Here is a 21,865-nt window from a genome sequence, read left to right as displayed (position 1 = left end):
TCTATGAATGTAAAACCTGCAGATGACTTTAAGACTTAATTGGGTAAGATTATTTAAAATAGTGATTTCTCATTAGATTGGCCTTGTCCGTATTAACTTCTCTGCTTTTTTTCTTCAGTCTGCATGAAGAAATCAGTGATTTTTATGAATATATGTCTCCAAGACCAGAGGAGGAGAAGATGCGGATGGAGGTGGTGAACAGGATCGAGAGTGTGATTAAGGAGCTCTGGCCCAGTGCTGATGTGAGTACCTGTCTGGGTGCTTAGGTAGTATCCCTGTGTATGTGCATCTGTAGAATTGTGGTCTAATGCAGTTTCAAAAACTAACCATTTTCTCCAGCCTTTAGATAAAATTTTGGGCTTCCTAATTGTTTGCGTTGAATTGAATGACTGACTTAAGACTACTTCTTTGTGGTACTGCTAAAGGCAAACTATATTTAGGAATCATTAGTATAAAGAGAAGAAAGACAAATCAAGCCTCTTTGTGTTGATAGCAGTGGGTTATTTGGATGTGATGTATCAAAACTCTGTTACTATTTTGTTCCAGCCTGTCAGTATGAACATTGCATAATTGTTTATAGCTGAATGAAGATGTCAGGTAGAAATTTGTTGTGTCATTTGAAGTTCATTTTCATAGTCTAATGTAGGCGTGTACTCTACTCTCCTGAAACTGCCGTTTCCTTCTCTTTTTCTTATCACTCCTTGTCTCTCAGTATAACCCCCACCCAGTGAACAAACTTTTGCCCAAGATTTCCTCTGCTTGTTTGTGGTTCTTATTATTGATGGTCACCTTGGGGGGCTCCTTTGAGGGTTTATTCTACATTTTGTTCATTCAAAGAAGTGATTTATTGGAATGCCTTCCTTTGTATTATGTAACTTTTCTTTAGACTGTGTCATGGGATGGCAAGAGCAAATCCAGGGAAGCTTTTTTGATCCAATTGGCAAAACAGAGAAGCTTCAAATAAGATATTATAGGTACAGGGAAGAACGCATGCAAGCATGCTTAGTCATGTCAGACTCTGTGACGCCATGGACTGTAGCCCGAGAGGCTCCTCGGTACGTGGGAGTCTCTAGGCAAGAATACTAGAGTGGGCTGCCGTTTATTTCCTCCTCCAGGGGACCTTCCTGACCCAGGGGTCGAGCATGGGTCTCCTGCATTGGCAGCTGGGTTCTTTACCACTGAGCCGCCGGGGCTTCCCACAGGGAAGAGCGAGCGACACTAGTCTTTTATCGAGCAGCTGCTGTGTGCCACGTTGCTGCTCCTGCGTGATCTAGATTGGTGACTCCCTGGGAGGCATTTGGCAGTGTCAGAGCCATTTTTGATTATCGTGACTGTGCCCCTGACACAGTGAGCAGAGGCCAAGGAGGTGGCTAGACATCACACGATGCACAGGACAGCTCTTCACAGCAAGGACTTACCTGCCCCAGATGTAAGGTTGAAGTTGAGAAACCCTGATCTGAATCAGTCCTCCTCCAGATGAGGGCGATTTTAGAACATGAGGCTGTGATTGAGTCCCTTGGTGCACCTCACCTCACAGGCTGAACTTTTTTCGTGGTTCATCCCTCATGGCAGCTACTTGTGTGCACGTCTGCCTGTGTCTCCCACCGTTCTCTGTGGGTAGAGATGGGCTGTGTGCTGGTGTTGTGCCGCAGTATGCTGCTATAGCGACAGTGCCTGGTGTTCTCTGTGGAGACTGCCTGCAGGCTGCCGCTCATCCTGTGACGGAGGCAGTCTGCCCGTAATCCAGGAATCTATGAGGAGATTCCTGCCTAGAGGAACAGAAGTTAAGGATTTGGGATTGTGTCTTTAGATTTTTTTAGGGCAGCAGCAGCAGTGAACATTCCTTTTGAAAGGTTTCTGTTTAAGTCCACATGTTTGATATTTGAACCTATATTTAAACTAACTTTCAGAAGTAGTGCTACTTAATACTACTTTCTGTGAGACATGGAATCTTGCTTCCCCGAAAGCGTGGTGGTAGGAAAAAAAATGCTCTTGTAGTACTAAAAGTGACCAGTAGAGGGTAGCAAAGTCCTACAGTTCTCCATGGTTTGGCCTTTCATCTGATATTTTTTGTTGTTGTTCAGTCCCTAAGTCATGTCCGACTCTCTGCAACCCCCATGGACTGCAGCACGCCAGGCCTCCCTGTCCTTCACTATCTCCTGGAGTTTTCTCAAACTCATATCCATTGAGTTGGTGATGCCATCCAACCATCTCATCCTCTATCACCCCCTTCTCCTCTTGCCCTCACTCTTTCCCAGCATCAGAGTCTTTTCTAATGAGTTGGCTCTCACGTCAGGTGGCCAAAGTATTGTAGCTTCAGCTTCAGTATTAGTCCTTCCAGTGAATATTCAGGGTTGATTTCCTTTAGGATTAACTGATTTGATTTCCTTGCTGTCCAGGGGTCTTTCAAGAGTCTTCTCCAGCACCACAATTGGAAAGCATCAATTCTTCGGTGCTCAGCCACGTTTATGGTCCAGCTCTCACATCTGTACATGATTACTGGAAAAACCGTAGCTTTGACTGCAAAGTGATGTCTCTGCTTTTTAACACACTGTCTAGGTTTGTCATAGCTCATATTTTAATATAACTTTTTCTATTTCAGGTTCAGATATTTGGAAGTTTTAAAACTGGCTTGTATTTACCTACGAGGTTAGTACATTTATGAAGCTTTCAAGGAATTGTGTATTTTTCTAGAGTTTATTTGACTGTTAAATATGTAAGAATAGAAACAAAACAGATTTATGAAAACTTACTTGTATTTTATTTGAGTTACCTTGTAATAGAGTATCACTACAGAGAACTGTTCAAGCCCATAACGTAACCCACTAACACAGATGTTAATGTAATATTATGGTCATGACCTGGTCATGCTCTAGAGCTCTGTACACTCAGGGAAGCCAAGTCTCTCAGTTTTTATTAAGAACTCATATTAGCTCCTGTCACCATATTCTGACTCAAAAATTTAGGGTATAGACTCTTCTCTGAGGAACGTCTTGGTCTTTTCAGGCCCCTTGTTATTTTAGTCTTCTCAAATGAGGGCTGTCTTGGCCCACAGCTGGGGATGAGAGTAGGATATGTGTGTTGGGGCTGCTTCGAGGGGATGGTAAGACTTATTGAGGATCAAGTACCTGTTCTTCAAGAATTAAACTGCCGTGGTTTTCATGAAGCAAAAACATTTCATCGTGCGTTTGTTTTTATTGTGGTAAGAGCACCCACCATGAGATTTACCCTGTAACACACGTTCAAGTACCCAGTATGGTATGATTAGCCGCAGGCATCCGCCATGGTTTCAATTTGAGTTTGCTTCAGCCTACTTTACCCAAACTTAAAATATGTTCAAGTGGATGCATCCTAGCAATTTTCATTCTTCCCATTGTTGTCCTAGGCCTACAAAACTCTGAAATATTCAACTTTGAGTTCTTTAATATTTTTTCCTTATTTAGGTTCTGAGCATCTGCAAAGCCTGAGTCATTCTTTCTAAAAATTTAATTTTTGTGATAACCTAGTTCAGATTTGAAAAGGGCACAAAAATAATGACAATGAAAAGTCTGAATCCCACCTCTGTCCCCCAGTTTCTCTGCTTGGAGGAGCTGCTGTTACCAGCTCCTTGCATATCCTTCCAGAGAGATTCTTTATATGTAAAAGGAAATGTGTGTTTCTTCCTTTCTTACACACATGGTGGCATACTGGATATACTGGTATGCCTGCATCTTGCTTTTATACTTGATAATGTAAGTCACGATTAACCAGTTAATTTCTTTCACTTGGAAGGTCTTAAGGTTTTTAGTACCAGAAGCCTTTATGAACAGGAAACATTAACTGATGTTTTTGAGGGTTTACTTCATTCAGAATCACCCTGAGACATGACTAGGAGAAGTAGGAGGTTGTTAAAATCGCCAGCCTCCACTTCCTGAAAAACAGTCCTCACCGACACATTTAGTCTTCATTGGGCAGTGTGAGAGTGAGAAATAAGTTTTCATCATGCTGGCAGTAACTTGCTGGCTGTAGCTTGAAGGAGTGACAGTGAGTACAGTTTCTTGCTTCTTTCAACAACTCCTGTCTGTGCTCTGTGTTCAGTGACATTGATCTTGTGGTATTCGGGAAGTGGGAAAACCTACCCCTCTGGACCCTGGAGGAAGCTCTTCGGAAGCATAAGGTTGCAGATGAAGATTCGGTGAAAGTTCTGGACAAAGCAACTGTAAGTTCTTTAACATTTCATCTTAAACTCTCCAGTTACTTATGCATGGAACGTGTAAAATTAAATTTTAATTTTGCACACAGTTGGATTGTGACTGATTCCTTCTGTTCATGATCCCAGTGCTTGCACATAAACAGTTGCATTTGTGAGACAAATGAATTGTTCTGGTTATCTATTTCTTTAAAAATTTTTACTCTATTTTATCATATAATACTGTATAGATTTTTTAATATAAAAAGTGTAAGTAAAAATATGGATATCTAATAAAGTTTTAGTTACACAGATAGTCTTCTATCATATTTTGTATCTTTGAAGAATTGTATTAATTGAAATTTTGTAGATCAAGTCATTTTAACTAATGGAGCGAACATTAAGAATTTTCATGGAAGCTCATTTTAGAAATAAATATGTCTATTTTAGAAGTTTGGATATTTGCATGTCAGGTTTTATTAGAGCGAAATGGGTGGTTTCTTTATTAAAAACTATTAATTTGGAAATCTAGTTCTGTATATCAAGTTTACTGGTCTCAGTTTTCTAATGCATGGTAGAAGAAGAGCTTTTTTTTTCTTTTTTTAAAAGAATTTCTGATACTTTGTATAAACCATTCCATCATTTTTCATTTGAGAATAATTATTACATTTTAAGTTCTCTTGTCTGGTTGTTTTTTGGGCTATTTGCAAAACTGACCAAAAATGCCAGTGACTTATTGTGTGTGTAGCTTAAGAATCTAGCAGTTTTCTTACTGGAAACAGTTTGGTGCTGTGGGCCGACATTCATAATTCTTGATCTTCTTGTGTTGGAAACAGTTCTCCAAAGTAGATTAATGTCGAGAAAAGTTTCTGTTACTTTGTTTCAAAACTCTGAATCAGTAGAAATTCCAAAATACACTGCATGAGTTTAAAAGCTAAATATGCAACATAAGATATCTAGACAGCCAAGTCTACTCTGGTATGTGTTCAGAATACTCAGTGTTTAAAGTCTTCCTGAGAAGGTCAGGATCTCAGCTCTGGTAACCTTCCGTCCTCCGACTTGTCATTTAACTTGTCTGACGTATTTAAGTTTTACCTTTCTTTTCTTTCTAGGTACCTATTATTAAATTAACAGATTCTTTTACCGAAGTGAAAGTTGATATCAGCTTTAATGTACAGAATGGCGTCAGAGCAGCTGACCTCATCAAAGATTTTACCAAGGTCAGAGAATTCATAGTGTTTATTCAATGAGACTATTAGAAAATGGAGTTATGTTTTGAAACTCTGTTGTGGTGGTGTTTTGGTATACTTGGCTAAACTATTTTTATATGTGTATTGCTGACAAATGCTTCTTTTCTGTGCGGTGGTTTTTACTTTCCTTGAATCTGCTTGTCATAATCAGTAATTTATAGTGTGGCCTCAGGTAAGAATTAAGGGTTGAGGAAGCCTTTGAAGAGCTTCTCTGCCCTAGATCCTTCCTCTTAGGGAGATTCGGGCTGAGTCATGCCACGCAGTTCACTCCTGTCTGCTTTCAGTCTCGCAGGAGTTCCAATTAAGACCCTCTCTAGGAGCCTTTTCTAGGTCTTAATCCCCGAGTCACCTGCGCGGTAGGTCCTGCAGATGTCCTTCCCTTATCTTGGAGTGATTTAAGTCTGTTTCTGCTTGTTCTGTTTTCTTCCTAGAGAGTTCACAATTTATCAACACCATCTTCAGCTGGACGCATTGGCTTTTTTCTCCCTAAACTAAAACTCTGCACTGCTTTGGCTTAAATTATCTTTTCTCTCCATTTGATTTTTTTCTTTAGCAGTTCTTCGAGTTCACCTTTTTATTTTTATGTAAGAAAAAATTATAACTCTCATGTGATAAACATTATATTCTCATGTGAAATGTGCAGAGAAAGAAAATATCCTTAATCCCATTCTTTTGGAGATACTGGGTGTGTGTAAATTTTCTTTTTACCAGAAAAGAAACTTTTTAAAAAATTGAGAATAATTCACATAATTAAAAAAAAAAACCTATTATAAAAGGGTAGCAAAAAGTGAGTTTACTTTGTCTGCTTAGATCAGCTACATAGGATTTGCCTTCATCAACTTCTTTTCTTTGTTTATCATCTTCTTGAGATTTTTCATTAAAGAAATAGCATACCATATATATGATGTCATACTTTTTTTTTAAAACTTGCTATTTTGGAGGATTTTTGTGTCAGCAGTCAGGAGTTTCTTGAGTCTTCTCATTGGCCACCCTCCTCAGGATGGGCCATGCCTTGTGCAGGCAGCTCTCCCCGTGTTGCTCCCAGTGTCTTCTGCTTTTACAAAAAGCGCTTGGTGAGCATCTTCCACGTCTGCATCTTTCTTTACACTAATACATTGTAAGAAGATTCCTGGAAATGGAATTTCTGGGTCAGAGGATATATGCAGAGAAAATTCTCTTGGCAGTTTGCTTAATTGTTCTTTAAAGAGACTACATCTATTTCCGAGTTCAACCATAGTGTTTAAAAATGTTTATTTCTCCATATTTTTGTTGTTTCTCACGCTCGCTTACTTTGACATGATTTGCCAAAGTATAAACGCTTTTTTTCCTTAAGGAAGCGGTGCGTGTGCGCTATAAGCGTCAAGGAAAGAATGGCGATTAGTGGCTTCGTTAAGGCTCCTTTCTCCACGTGTGTTGCCGGCTTTGTTCTCGGAGTCCCTACTCCGGGGCCCTACTTGCGGAGAGGACTTACTGAGAACGAGCTTAAGTGAAAGATGGACTCAGGCTGTCCTCCTCTGCCCCCGCGGGTGTGCGCGCCCTTCCTTGTAAGGCACGGAAGGTGGGCTGCGTGTTCACCTGCCCTCGCCGAGGACCGCAGGCAGGGTGACCTGCTCTGGGCTCCGCAGGATCACCTGGAGGGCCTGGTCTGCCTGTGCCGTTCTACTTACAGAAGTGGTTCTTTAAAATCCCACGGATTGACTGCTTTGAGAGTTGAGACGTCGTCCCCTACCGTTTCTTTTATCTATTTACAATCGAGACTTGTTCAGTAAATCATAAAATGAGTGTCACGCGATAGGTATTGCTAGTGTTCTGTCCCATAGTGAATGCTGGGGTGCTCTCTGTGTTTGGGGTTTTAGATGTGAGGACACAATCCTCAGTTACTTAGAGCTTACTTTTTTATAGTTTGTTTTTAAAGTGCGCAAGTATATATCTTCACCAAAGTTCGTCATGTAAGGACCAGTTTATACTGAGAGACCATTTATGCTATTAATGTTCCAGCTATTACTGATGTAGGAATTCATTGAAAATGTAATTTTCTTTTCCAGAAATATCCTGTATTGCCATATTTGGTTTTAGTATTGAAACAGTTCTTATTACAGAGGGACCTTAATGAAGTATTTACGGGTGGAATTGGTTCTTATAGTCTCTTTTTAATGGCAGTAAGTTTCCTTCAGGTAAGTAAGTTATACCCTGCTAGTGTACACTAAATGTTTTTTGTTAAATAAATCAGCTGGGAATCATTTTGGAAAAAAATTTTACTCAAGCTCTAATTAGAATACTTCCCTTGGTTACTGACAACTTTTCCCTTTAAACCCTTTAAACCAGGTACCTTTTTTATAATTTAGCAATTAAATATTTTAAAATCCCAAGGAAAGAATTTTTTTTTTTTTAATCTCATGTGTTCTAATATTTTTGAGACTTTTCACTACAAATTTTAACACAAAAAGTATGGTGCAGTTTCCATAGGTGTGCATAGTAACATAAATGCCAAAAATAAGAATGTCTTTCTAAGCAGTTACTATTCTAAGTGGAGACTTACAGTTGAGTCTCACTCGCTGTCTGGGTAAGATGTGTTGGAAGTCTTAATATCCTCAGTGAGCGTGCTCATGTGGTACAGCAGTGTTGCCAGCTGCCTGACTCTGCTGGTGAGTCAGAATGACTTCCTTGATGTTGGGCCAAGCCGACTCTCTCAACATCCTGGGCAGCTGTGAAATCCAGCCTCGTAAATTATCCCCCACACCCGTGGGCTCCACCTACACCCTTGGGTTCCACCCGCGCCCATGGCACTTTCGGTTGTCTATAACACAAGTACTGTTACAATTAGTCTTCTCTAACTCTATTATCTGTTGGCTGCTCTGTGAAACTAAAATTGTAATAATATTGTTTATAGAAGTTAGAATGTCATTTACTGTCCTCACCTTGAATTCAGAGAAAATCCAATGTAATTTTTTTTTTTTTTCTTCTCGTTTTAGTTACATCCCAGGGAAGATGCTTGCATCCCCAATACAAACTATGGTGTTCTCTTAATAGAATTTTTTGAATTATATGGACGACACTTCAATTATTTAAAGACTGGCATCCGAATAAAGGATGGTGGTTCCTATGTGGCCAAAGATGAAGTACAGAAAAATATGCTAGACGGCTACAGGCCATCCATGCTTTATATAGAAGATCCTTTACAACCAGGTATTGAATTTAGGTAAATTTATGGACATTCACGAAGAGGGCATTGGGAATTCCCTGGAGGTCCAGTGGTTAGGACTTTGAGCTTTCACTGCTGAACAGGTTCAGTCGCTGGTTGAGAAACAAAGATCCTGCAAGCCACTCAGCTCAGTCCAAAAAAGGCTTAGTCATTATATTGTACTTTAAACTCTCTTCAGGTGAAAAATTAAGGATTAACTTGTAATTGTAGTCATTCATTTTTCCTCAAGATATTTTATAAGCAAACACATGAACATAAACACACACACCAGAAAAACACATTGTATGCTTGCAAATGAGTGGGGATAGGAGTAAAATTTATTTGACTCTTAAAAGCAAAGAAGAACAGATATTAGCTCTGTGGGTGGGTTTGTGCGTCTCCAGTTTGATAGCCATTTTAAGTTCTTCTCTCTTTAGTCCTTACTGCTCCTGATTCTAACCAGTTGTCAGCCAGGGATGTAAGTGAGGATTCTGAGACACACTATATGTTTCAGAGTTCTTGAGAGAGAGGGTACCAAGAGACAGTTTATTTTCCTTTTGGACCCTTCTTCCTTCTTTAATTTTGCATAGTGTGCTTTTTCCAGCTTTACGTTGGCTTGAAAGTGAGTGGAAAATTAATTCCTCCTCTTTTCATGAAGCTCTATGTTGCTTGCTTGTATTCTAATTTTTCTGGACAATATTTTTTCCTGGTATAATTGTAAAATATTTAGATTCTGCATTATTGGACGTCAGTAGAAATGCTTTTAGTCATTTGCTTTAATGTGTTGACTTTGAATATACATACATATATATAATATATATATATAGAGAGAGAGGCTTCCAGGGTGGCGCTAGTGGTAAAGAACCCACCTGCCAATGAAGGAGACTTAAGAGACCCCGGTTCGATCCCTGGGTCAGGAAGATCCCCTGGAAGAGGGCATGACAACCCACTCCAGTATTCTTGCCTGGAAAAATCCTGTGGACAGGGGAGCCTAAAGGGTTACAGTCCTCAGGGTCGCAAAGAGTCAGACACGACTGAAGTGACTTAGCACGCATGCACGTATTGACTTTGAAAATAAGTAAGGAAAAAAAGTTAAAAGAATAGTTTCCTAGGAGCCCTTTTCTGGCTGAATGAACCATCTTATAAACAGTAATAGATTATTCATTGAGTAAATGTTCTTTGAAAGCCAGCTCTACGTAAAGGACACAAAGGATTTTTTCAGTAAGATGGTCCTTGCTTTTTAGGAGCTCATTATGTAGTGCAGGAGAGGTTTATAAAGCTAACAAGCAAAAAAATAGGTATTTCTAATTTAGTTTTGTTTTTGTTTCACTCTTAGGAGAAAATAGGCAGTTGCTTCTTTTATTTTCATAACTGTGTAAGGGCTAGTCCCTGTTGGGCCAGAAGACATTCAGGCAATTTATATGCCATAATGACATATTTATGCATGATCTACACGTTTAGAGCCTGGGGAGCTGTGGGGCCAACTAGCGGCTCATATTCTGAGGACAGTGATTGCCCTTGCTCTCCCAGAAGAGGGCTCGTGAACTTTCAGTTCATATTAAGCCACAGTAAATTTTAATATGTTATGTATATATTTCTTTTGAAGGTAATGATGTTGGAAGGAGTTCATATGGGGCCATGCAGGTGAAACAGGCCTTTGATTATGCCTACGTTGTCCTGAGTCATGCTGTATCACCAATAGCAAAGTACTATCCCAACAATGAGACAGAGAGGTAAAAGTTTCACTAAAATCAGCCCATTGCGTCAAAATTGTTTGCGACTTCTTATCTTCGAATTAATGTACCTTCGTTCTTTTTTTTTTTTTTTTAACACTTGCAGCATATTAGGTAGAATAATTAGAGTAACAGATGAAGTTGCCACATATAGAGATTGGATATCAAAGCAGTGGGGCTTGCAGAATAGGCCCGAGCCTTCATGCAACGGTAAGAGTTTTTCATTGATCGATTGAGTATTAGAGGCTTTTCTGTGTTATGTGTGCTTAATGGGAAGAAACGTTTTCCAATCTTTTGCCACTCTTTCAGGAAATGGTGTTACCTTGATAGTAGATACTCAGCAGTTAGATAAATGTAATAATAATCTATCTGAAGAAAATGAAGCCCTTGGAAAATGTAGAAGTAAAACTTCGGAATCTATTAGTAAACACTCTTCAAACTCTTCATCAGGTCCAGTGTCTTCCTCTTCAGCCACACAGTCCAGCTCTAGTGATGTTGTAAGTATGAAGACATGGTTTTCTACACCTAGCCCCTAGGGGTTCTATTGCTGGGATAATTCTATCTAGAGAGCCATGGCTAACTCATTTTCTTATTTGTTCCTCAGAAATTTTAATAACTTTAATGATTGTACTTTTTCTCAACATTGTGTTAAAATTTTCAAGCATACAACAGAAAGGGAAAGAATTTTAGTGAACATCCGTATACACTACCACTAGACTCTGTCATTAACATTATACTGGCTTACACAGAGCTATCCATTCATTTACTAATTCATCTTATTCTTTACCACATTTCAAAGTTGCACAGATGTTAGGATACTTCCTACAAAGTACTCTCCTGTGCTTGTCATTACCCACAGTTCAATGTTTGTCGTTTTTTCTTTGTATATAAAATTAACATGTAAGGAAATCTTAATTATACATTTAACAAATGCATACACATGTGTAACCCAAAATCCTAACAAGATGTTGACTATTAACATCTCCCCAGATGTTTTCTAGTCAATCCCCAATCTTACCGTCAGAGGTAACCACTGTTACGATTTTTCTAATACCATCAATTAGTTTTGTCCTTCAAAATTTTATAAAAGTGGGATATAAATATATATACCCCCTCAATCACCATTTATAAATGTACAATTTAAGTGGCTTTTTTTTGGGGGGGATATTTATAGTATTGTATAGCCCTCACCACTATCTAATTCCAGGACATTTCCATCACCCCAAAAGAAACCTTTTAGTAGCCCCTAATTTCTTCTCTCCACCATGCCCTGGAAACCCCTAATCTACTTTCTCTCTTATCCTCATAGAATTTTCTAGTATCAGTTATACCTACCTACATTACTTATCCTCATCAGAGTTACTTTTGAGTTTGTTTAAAATTGAAATCTAAAATGGCCTTTATTGACTTTTATAAGTATACATGACAAAAAATAAGCTCAATGTGAAAAAGACAGTTTTTTGTTGTTGACGACCATTTATCATCATGGAATCATAAATCCTCACATGCGGAATCTGCTTGTGTGCTGTTCTGGTTCCTAGAGCAGAGCCCTGGAGGACAGAGTGCTGAGCTGGCTGTCACAGACACAGGGGCGGAAGCAGAGACGCCATGAGAGGGAGCTCTAGGGACTGAGAGTGTGTGTCTCTGAGCTGCTGGGCAGAGTGCGAGGGCCAGGGCAGACTTGGGGAGAGGAGCAGTCACGGCCCAGGCAGCCCACAGACGGGTGGGGCTCGGCCCGGCGTCTCTGGGAAGTCCGGTCTACTCGGCATGTTTTTTTGGAGGGAGCACTGAGTTGTCATCGCTCTCAGAGAGTGAATCTTGTGAAGTGATTGTTGTGTATTTGGTTGAAGACATTGACTCAGGCACTGCACGTAGGCGCTCACTCTTCACCATGCTCGCTCCACTATACCGTGGTTCCTTTTCTGTAAATAAGAATGCGGATAAGCTTGGACCTCTGGGAGCTCCTTCAAGGCCGATTAACAGGGTCAGGCGTGGTCAGTGGATTTAACAATGAACAGAAACTCTCTGATAAAATAAGCCACTTTAAACCTTCGGAGGAGAACTTAAGCAGTTAATTTTATAAATTCCTCAGTGTGCTTCCTTTAACTCACAGATGTTCAGACTTAGTCCAGAGAGTGCTTAGCTGAAGTTGTTTTCCTTTCTTAATGTTGAACGTCTAAATCATTACTTGTCACGTTATAACTCACGTGACTTGTGTTAGGATTCCGACGCGACACCATGCAAAACCCCGAAACAGCTGCTCTGCCGTCCGTCCACTGGGAACCGGGTAGGGTCGCAGGACGTGTCCTTGGAGTCCTCTCAGACAGGCGGGAAGATGCAGAGCACCCAGACCACTAACACACCCAACAGCACCAACAAGTCCCAGGTGTGTGCAGCTTGTGTTTTTAATTGTCAGTGTTGAGTGTGGAATACCTAGAGTTTTGTACGTGCATATACATGTACACATGTGTATACACACACATTATGGCTTTGAAGAAAGCCCTAGGTTAAAGAACAAATGTATTTTATTCTAAGAGGTTCCAGAGCATGACAGTGCTTCTAGTAACAGGGTGTCCCGATTATCCCATGTAACATAAACCTTTGTGGAAATCTAGCAACTGGTGCTTCTTTATAAGATGTCTGGTCTAGCCAACACCTTACTACAGATACACAACATACAAATATTTGCTTCAAGTTATAAAAAGTTTCAGTTGTACCTGAAGTAAACTCACATGAAATTTTGGCATGACCTCCCTGCTATGTTGCACAATCTGAGAAGAACATATCCTTTTTTATTTTAAAATTCAATACCCAGATGCAGTCAGCCATGGTCAGCTGATTAGCTTTAGCTTTGACTTAAAAAGGCCACAGAGACACTCTTGTAAGCTTTTTAGGTGCCTAAAATTTTATTCATCTTGAGTAATGAATCAACATGAGGGGAAGAAGCCATTTCATACTGGACTCTGGCCTAAGGCCATCACGCCCTCTCCAGTACATCAGGGACCCTGGGAAGGCCCCTTGACAGTAGAGATTGACCATTAAGTCAGTCACCACATGTCTGACTTAACTCACAGAATCCACTTTATCTGTACAGCTTTACACATGTGTGCATGTGCACCAAGCACAGACTCATTTAGAAATGGCCATTGAAGTGACGTGTGATAGCCGGAAAAGAGTGGCTAGCCGTGGTGACCCCTGACCTGGCAACACATCTGCATATCTAATTAACAGCTTCTTCCAGTAATGCCATCTATTATGTGATGTATTGATCGATAGGTTCCTTAAGAAAAACTTAAATTCCATGTACTCTGTTAAGAAGTGGTCTTACGTTTTTTCATATTTCCATTAAAAAATTATGTAAGCCTCAGAGAGTTAACCCCTTAGCATGGTTTTCTGCCTATTAGATAAGTCAGTGTGTTCCTAATTATGAAAACTCCCAAGGGAGGTCTTACAAGCGCTGTGTTGAATCGCAATACTGATGTCTTTCTGACCGCTTTCCTTCTCTGCAGCACGGATCAACAAGGCTCTTTCGTTCTTCCAGCAAAGGCTTCCAAGGTACAACCCAAACAAGCCATGGTTCCTTGATGACAAACAAACAACATCAAGGGAAATCAAATAATCAGTATTACCATGGCAAAAAGAGGAAACACAAGAGGGACGCCCCCCTCTCAGACCTTTGTAGATAGTCGGCGTCGTGCGACGGACTGTCTTCTGTGTGCAATGATCTCACGCGAAGGACAGTTGGATAGGGACTCCTGGGAGACATTCGGGAGCCTTACCCTGTTCAGACGTTGATTTAGCAACTGCGTTTTTTCCCAGCTCGCCACGGAATGGATCATGAAGACTGACAACTGCAAAAACAAAAAGCAAGCAAAAAAGGGGAAAAAAAAAGGCTGCTCATTTGATAAGTCATATGCTATAACAGGGTCATTTTAAGATTTAAAGCTTGAATGTAAAATAAATCTATTTCTCATTGGCTTTATGCAGAGTTATAGCGGATAGTATTCAGTGTGGGTAGGGTGATAGACACAAGAAAATTTCAGAGGATGGGGTGGGGAAGGAAAACACAGGTATCATATAGGAAGTCCAAATTTCAAAGGGGAAAGTGATCTGTGCATGTTTTTTTTTTTTTAATATTTTTGCATATATTTACCATTTTATTGTGTGTATATATAGATGACCATATAGGAAATTGATATTTGTAATAGTGGATTTGTTAATACTTTTTACATAACATTACTGTTTAAATTGTAAACAGATTTTTCTCAGGATTAGTTCGAAAAATAATCTGAATTGTCATCTTAACATCCATCTATAGGGAAGTGATTAGTTCTATTACTCAAATTTGTTTCCTCAGCATTGAAATGACTTAATAGAACCCTTGTGACCTGCTGCAAAAATTTTCCTCTAAAGAAAAGGTTATGGTGGCAAATGACGTTTATTTTATTTTGTAAAAAAAAAAAAAATGTACTATGTACTTTTGTGTAAACACTGAAAAATCTCTAGTCATCTCTAAGAATTAACTTGCAACTGTTTTCTATAGTGCTGTCGTCTTGGGCAGTGGGCAGTTACATGACTTCGTGTTTGTTTCCTTTGCAGTCTTTTTTTTTTTTTCTTCCTAATAGGGAAAAAAAAAAAAGGCCACCCGCATCTGGTCCCATTCCTGTTGCAGTGAAACCTCGAGTTCCACAGACTTTGCATGCTGGCTCCTCTAACCCTGTGTGCTGCGTGTGCTTGTTTTTCTCATCTCTTATTCTTTTTTAAATTCATGCTTAACAACTGTGGGAGAGAATAACTGTAAACAGCTTTAATTAAATCATACTTATAAAAAACTATTTTCTTAAACTCCACTTTATGCTTTTGGTATTGTTGATCTTTAAAAATTAAATGGTCTTTGATAATGGATCTATTTTGTATTGCCTTATTAAGACCAAATACTTCTTGTCATCCCATTCTTTATCCTCTCCTTTCATGGAATTGTTATCTTTAATTAAAACTTTTTTAAACATTGGCTTGTTTCAATCATACTGTAAATTTTGGTTGTGGTCAGTTTTGAGTGCAAATGAGATGTATCATTCTGTTATTCATCACGTGTTGAGTTTGAAACTCAGTTGGAAATACTTAATAGAATGTAAGTGGTATTTCTGAAAATGCTTTCTTTCAAGGTGAACGCTTTTATGTTTAGCATCAGTGTCTGTGGCTCTGTTAATTACAGCCATTTCTGAGATGAGATTCTTTTATATATATATATATATACACATATAAAGTACTATTATTGGCTTTTAGGAATTTCTTTTATATACGTTTATGAAATACTGAAGACCAACCAGACCGTTAATGGACACTTAGTGCAACTTTTTATAAAGAAAATAATGCTAAAATAAGACCAAAACTGATGTCATCACTGAAATTAACAGTTTTCAATATGTTCGTATTTTAATTCACAATGGAAAAATGTGTTCCAAAACTGGAAATTCATAATACTTGTGTAAAGCGTGGAAGATTTTAAATGTGATGTTATTTTGACAATGTTTGAAATTTTAGAGTCACATTTTATTCTGATCAGAATTTTTATCAAGATGTTGAGCTTTTGTTTTTTTGAAACTAGTTTGTCATAACATTGTGCATAATCACAGTATTTATTTTCTAGGATTATTGTGAATGTGTAGACTTATGTTTACTGCTAAGGGAACAATTATTTATAAAACAATATTAAATCCAGTATTAGCTGCCTATTTCAGACACTTAATACTTGCAGAGACCCATGTTACATTTACCACACTGAAGTTTTGTTTTGTTTTCAAGAATCACCTTCATTGTTGAAAGTAAATGTACTCTTAGGGTGCAGATATTAGTGTTCCAATAAGCATGTGATTATATTAAGGTGGTGGTAGCGGGAAGATAATCTTGATTCCATTGGGAATCTTAGGTTTTCGTAAATTTATTGGGAAAATAGTTTTTCCTGTACTGCTGACGTTTCTTTTTGGTAAACAGTATCTTTCTAAAAGAAAAGCATGAAGGAGAAATTGAGGTGTGTACATTTCCTCAAATGACCAGCATTGTATTCGTGAATACTGTGTATCTTGCAATGAACAGTGTGGAAGCTGTTCATTTTTCAACCTGAAGTAAAATACTTTCAAGAACTTTTAGTTTGCCTGCTCATTTGTTTTGTACATTTCATCTCTGTATTTGACTCCTGTCTTTTTTTATTTTTTGAGTTTAAATACTTTGTCTAAAGATTTTGTGACTATGTCGGAAACGTGCCATTTAGATACTACAGTCCATCCATATCCATGGGTCATAACCTTCCTGTGCTAGTACTTGTAGAGAGGGACCTTTCAAATTCTGCCTTACTGTGGTGACATTTCTCTGGCGGTCACGTATGTGTACGTGGCTGGTGTGGAAACTCCTTAAAAAGTCATAATAAGCTTATCAGTACTGGTTTTTAGAGGCGCTGATGTGTCAAAGAGGGGTCCGTCAGCGCAAAGTCTGAGCGGTTATGCTTTGATGATAAGGGTGAATGCATTTTTTTTCTTCTGAAGGTGCCCAGTTTTTAGTGTCTTTGATTTGTTTGGAGATGCTGCACATGGCTTGCAAATCTAGCTTTGACCTGTGGGGTCTACTGTTGCCTTCCAGTCTTTTAACAGTTGACCATATTATTATATGTTCGTTCTGATTTGAGTGTTTTACTTGGATTTTGAGCCTCTCATTAATATTTAGGTTATCTGCTTTGGCTCCACATATTCCTGGATAAAGTCTTCACAGAGCAACGTGTGGTAGGGAGAGCATGTTAATAGTCTTTTTTTTTTCTGCTGGAGTCTCATATCTCCATGTGTTTTCTTCCCCATGTTACGGTGTGTGTACATATCTCCATGTGTTTGTTCCCTTCCCCATGTTACGGTGTGTGTACACTGTATTTCCCTTAACCTATGGACTAGTGTTTGGGGACTCTGAGCTGTAGTTGAGTCACAAGAGAGTATGACGGCTCTGAGCTACAGGACTGTATTACTGGACATGTATTCATTGCAAAGACCTCTCTAGTGACAAGGCTGTAATTTCTTAGGTTGCTCTGTAGAAATCCCTGGGAATCACCATCATAGGGTATTGTTAATAAGTTTTGCTGATGTTTTTATTGTTCATGGCATACCTTCCCAATTTTAACATTGATCTGAAGCTTGAAACCAGTCAGTTCCTTGAGTTAAACCACATGCTGTTGAGTTCTTAAGAGTTTCAGTCACTAACTCTAGATTGTTGATAGGAAATTAGTTGCTTGTCAGTTAACTTTTCAAACATTAAATGGTAAAGTATAAAAAGAGATAGCCCCAGTTTTGCTGTGATAAGTATTTAAATGTCAAATAAATAATCAGAAGAGTGCATGCTTATCTATCAGTTCTTACTCTCATTAACTGTTTGAGTTAGTGGAAAGCCACATTCTCATATGGTATTTTGTGAGCAGCGTATTCAATAAATGACTGTTAAACCTGAGTGGGCAAGTTATATTTCATAGTTACGGTTTATCCTGATGGTCATCGGTGATGTAGTTCATGTGGTGAAATGTGTAGAGAATGATGTAGTACTGAAGTGAGAGCAGAGATACATGTGAGCAGTTCCTTGGAAAGGCTGCTGATCTGTTGGCTATCCAGAGTGAAATATTTAAGGAGAATTTTTGGCTAATAAACTGCTACCCTGCTAATGTTTGTTGTACTTGTGTCAGGTTGGGTTTTTTTTTCCCCTGAGTATTTGGCTTTACATTTTCTACTTGAGTGTGTGCCTTACTAAGTTTAAATTTAGCCCAGTCCACATTCTGCTCGCCTGAAGGAGGTAACACTTCAGAAAGCAGCTGAACCAGAGCGACAGAGATAGCGCATCCTCTTTGACGACTGAAAACGTGAGGTGCTTCCTGGATTTTCTGAGAGAAACGTTAGCCATGTCAGTAGGAACAGATGCTAACAGGGAAATCAGGTGTTCTCTTATTCCGTGTATTTCAGCGAACATGTTGATTGGTACTCGCACATCATCTTATGTTTTGCGTTTTAATTTAAGTCCTTTTGGTTCCACACAGTCGTGGCTTCATTGCAGCAGCTTCTCCGTGTCCTGATTACAGGGAAGGTCTGCACCACGGAAGCAGTCTGGGAGAATTTCTTAGGAGTGTTGTTTTTTCTTAAAGATGCTTTTGGTAACAAGAGATTATGAAGCAAGCTGGTCCTTACGCACTGCTGGGGTGTGTGGGAGGGGAGATGAAAGAGGCCCAGGAGAAGCACGCTCTAAAACCAGTAACTAGGTGAAATTCAGTCCTTGTCTCATGGATTAGTCCACCATCCCTTCTAAAGAGAATGAGATTTGTGGGTATCAGCCACGTTGTTGGAGTTTCAGTTTATCTTCACCTTTCCGCTTGGGTTCTGTGCAATTCATAGCTGTTTCTAAATCATTTCATACTACTTTTATATTTGGTTGCAGTTTATGTTGTGTGTTTCTTTGTCCCTAAACATAATCTCTATTAAAATTTAAGATCACCTCTCTCTGGTTTTTACATGCTGAAATTTCCAAAGTCAAGTCTTTTGAAAGTCCTGTAATTATGAAACATTTCAAAGACTTGTTATAAATATCAGAGTCTTCACACTATACTCAGGACTAAAAAGCACCATCTCGTCAACGTGGTGTTAAAGATGAGAAGTTAGGTGGCAGCTAGTGTAGTTTCTAGATATGAAATGTGAAAGACTGTTGAGATAAACCTTTTTTAGTGGAACATACATAGAAACATGTATTTAGCAGTTTGATGAACCTATGTTTGTTTTTAATAACCTTTTATTTATTTCCTTCTTTGATTAGCATTGCCTTCTGTGTTAAGAAATGCGGATTCCTGTGAGGTGCTGGAGGTTTGAATCATCTTGTCTAGTTACCGCTGCAGAGGCACTAAGGAATTTACCAGAAAATGAGATTTGATACAAATGATTTATGAAATCTCGACATTTCCTGAGGTCTTATCACTGGGCACCAGTTAACAATGCTATGAGTGAATTGCACATCTGGAAGCTTTTTTCTTTTTTAAGCTAACGACGACTTCTTCAAAGATGTGAATTGTTTGCCTTAAAAATTTTATAAATTGCATTTCTACACACATCTGCCCCCAGTGCTTACCATTGGGTTTATTATTCACAATCTGCAATTCAATAAAGGCTTTGTGCTTTGATTTATCTTCAAAACCTCTGGTATGAGCCTTTATGTAAGACTTGAATAGTTACTGTAAAAAATTACTTTGTAATTCTAAGGACAGCCCAGTTTGCACTGCTAAGAGGTTGTCTTGTATATGTACAGATAGTATTTCTGTGGGTTTTCATTTTTTTTAATGCCAGCAGAGGAGTGGTAGAAGCTTGAAGATGCTTTTCTTTTTCCCTCTTGCCCATGTCCTAGCTTCCCCGATGGCTCAGCAGGTAAAGAATCCACCTGCAATACAGGAGATGTAGTTTCAACCCCTGGGTCGGGAAGATCCCCCGGAGGAGGAAATGGCAGCCCACTCCAATATTCTTGCCTGAAAAATCCCATGGACAGCGGAGCCTGACGGGCTATAGCATAAAGGGTTGCAGAGTCAGATGTGACTGAGCACACATATCATAGCCAAAGATACCCTTTTGGCCTCCCCATAGCCATTGTAAGACTATGGGAACTGACTCCTTTGAATTTGGATGTTGGCAAGTACCGGCACAGTTTTATCCTTTGCTTTAATATAAAAGGTTGTGCTTGCTGTACTAAGAAATTGAGTCACCATGTTCAGTGGAGCAGATTACACAGACAATAGAGTAATGAAAATGTTAGGTTCTCCGAAGAACAGAGAGAAGCAGGGTTAATAATCAAGTGCAACCAAAGCGTGTGTTCAGAATCCCTGCTCACCCAGGGGGCAGAACTGGCAGTCCAATGGCAAGGACTTGGGAACCTGACTGGTGGTGGGGAAAATCCTGGATTGTTTGCTTCGGGATAATTACAAGCTTCGTTTCGGGTGAAGAGTTGCTCAGCAGTCTGTAGGCAACTGGCTGGTAAAACCAGACTGCCCACTCCAGCCTCGTTTCTTCTGTTCACCTCTTACATTTTTACTGGAAATGTTCTTTTTTAAAAAACAATAAAGTATAATCCTGTTAAATAGCATCCCAGAAATTTCTCAAAGTAAATTGGAAAATAAACAATGTACAGAACAATTTTGTCCATATACCCAGTGAATTTACTTCCATTCCTCAACTAATATATGAGTGTATGTTATATTGTGAAGAAATGTAATATGTAAATATCTACATAAAAGGAATTATTTACCCTTCACCCTCTTAATCCCTCAATATTAGAGCCAGCTACTTTAATATTTGGGGATGTGTACTCCCAGTTTTTAAAAAGTACATTTTTATACATAAATACATCTGCACAAATATAATTTCAGAGGGGTCTTTTTCCCATCTTACATAAGTGGTATCATTCTGTAGTAGTCTGCAAATCCCCTATCACAGAGAGAGATCTTTAGCGGTCTTTCCATGTCTGCACATCCAGATCTACTACTTTTTTATATGCTAACATTTGCTTGTAAGTAGCTTTGGTAAATTCACATGTCAGATGCCCCAAGGCTCTTAAGCTAATAAGCGCTTATGAAATGTCCAGCACTTTTCAGCTCAACTTGGATTGGGGTTTTATAAAATAACTGCTGTTTGATGGCACTTTCCTTCTGAACTTTTACTGAGAGAAAAAAAAAAAGTCCCCCAGTTTATCTTTTAGGTGAATTTTCATGAGTTGCTTTTTGATACTTTTGTTAGGATTTAAATGTTATAAATGGCTTCCCTTGTAGCTCAGTTGGTAAAGAATCTGCCTGCAGTGCAGGAGTCCTGGGTTTGATTCCTGGGTTGGGAAGATTCCTGGAGAAGGAAATGGCAACCCACTCCAGTATTCTTGCCTGGAGAATCCCATGGATAGAGAAGCCTGGCAGGCTACAGTCCATGGAGTTGCAAGAGTTGGACGTGACTTAGTGACTAAACCACCAAACCACCACCAAGTGTTATAAATGCAACATGGTTGTTTGAAACTACACCCTGCTACTTTTTTCTGTATTTCCATGTTTAAAAAAAAAATGCCTCTGGTACAACTGATAAAGTTGTATTGTTCATTTTCCACCCACTTGCCCCTTAACTTAATCTTTTAAGACCCCCCTCAATAACTGTAGCAGCAACATCCATAAAATTCTCTGTAAAAATAAGTTGTCTTAAAGCAGAATGAATCATACAGTGAGCCAAGAAAGGGAACTCTGGAGAGGAAAAGAATCCAGCTATTTGGGTCAGGAGAAAGCAGAGAACTGCCTTGGGTTTTATTGGAAAAATCTACTGGAAAAATTTGTTGGAAAAAGGATGAACAGTAGCTGTGGGAAACTTCGGATGGTGATCTCTGTAATCTTTAGGAACTATCATTTTCTAAAGCGCTACTTTCTTATGTGATGGTAGGATTTCTGCTATAGTCTCTGTTCATTAGCAGTAAAGTCTGATGAGATGGTCTATATTTAGCAGGT

General features: G+C 39.0%; 1 protein-coding gene across 6 annotated transcripts in view; it reads left to right on the top strand.

Moving 5' to 3' along the window:
• TENT4B (terminal nucleotidyltransferase 4B) overlaps window positions 1–16,481 on the top strand; it is a 70,733-nt gene extending 54,252 nt beyond the window's left edge. For 3 of the 6 annotated variants that reach the window (XM_070388457.1, XM_070388456.1, XM_005902641.3), the window contains 11 exons: window positions 119–242; window positions 2,603–2,649; window positions 4,078–4,198; window positions 5,281–5,388; window positions 7,464–7,592; window positions 8,391–8,604; window positions 10,206–10,332; window positions 10,439–10,542; window positions 10,642–10,829; window positions 12,554–12,718; window positions 13,842–16,481. In XM_070388457.1, coding sequence (XP_070244558.1) covers window positions 119–242; window positions 2,603–2,649; window positions 4,078–4,198; window positions 5,281–5,388; window positions 7,464–7,592; window positions 8,391–8,604; window positions 10,206–10,332; window positions 10,439–10,542; window positions 10,642–10,829; window positions 12,554–12,718; window positions 13,842–14,018 — 1,504 coding nt within the window. In that variant the 3' untranslated portion in view covers window positions 14,019–16,481. The remainder of the gene's footprint in view (window positions 1–118; window positions 243–2,602; window positions 2,650–4,077; window positions 4,199–5,280; window positions 5,389–7,463; window positions 7,593–8,390; window positions 8,605–10,205; window positions 10,333–10,438; window positions 10,543–10,641; window positions 10,830–12,553; window positions 12,719–13,841) is intronic. The other 3 variants (XM_005902642.3, XM_070388458.1, XM_070388455.1) reach the window with 3 other exon arrangements.
• Window positions 16,482–21,865: the final 5,384 nt, after the last annotated feature.

This window comes from Bos mutus, chromosome 18 (genome assembly GCF_027580195.1).
Source record: "Bos mutus isolate GX-2022 chromosome 18, NWIPB_WYAK_1.1, whole genome shotgun sequence".
Classification (NCBI taxonomy): Eukaryota; Metazoa; Chordata; class Mammalia; order Artiodactyla; family Bovidae; genus Bos; species Bos mutus.
Note: the sequence above shows the minus strand (reverse complement) of the source record. Positions and strands in the feature narration are given on the sequence as shown.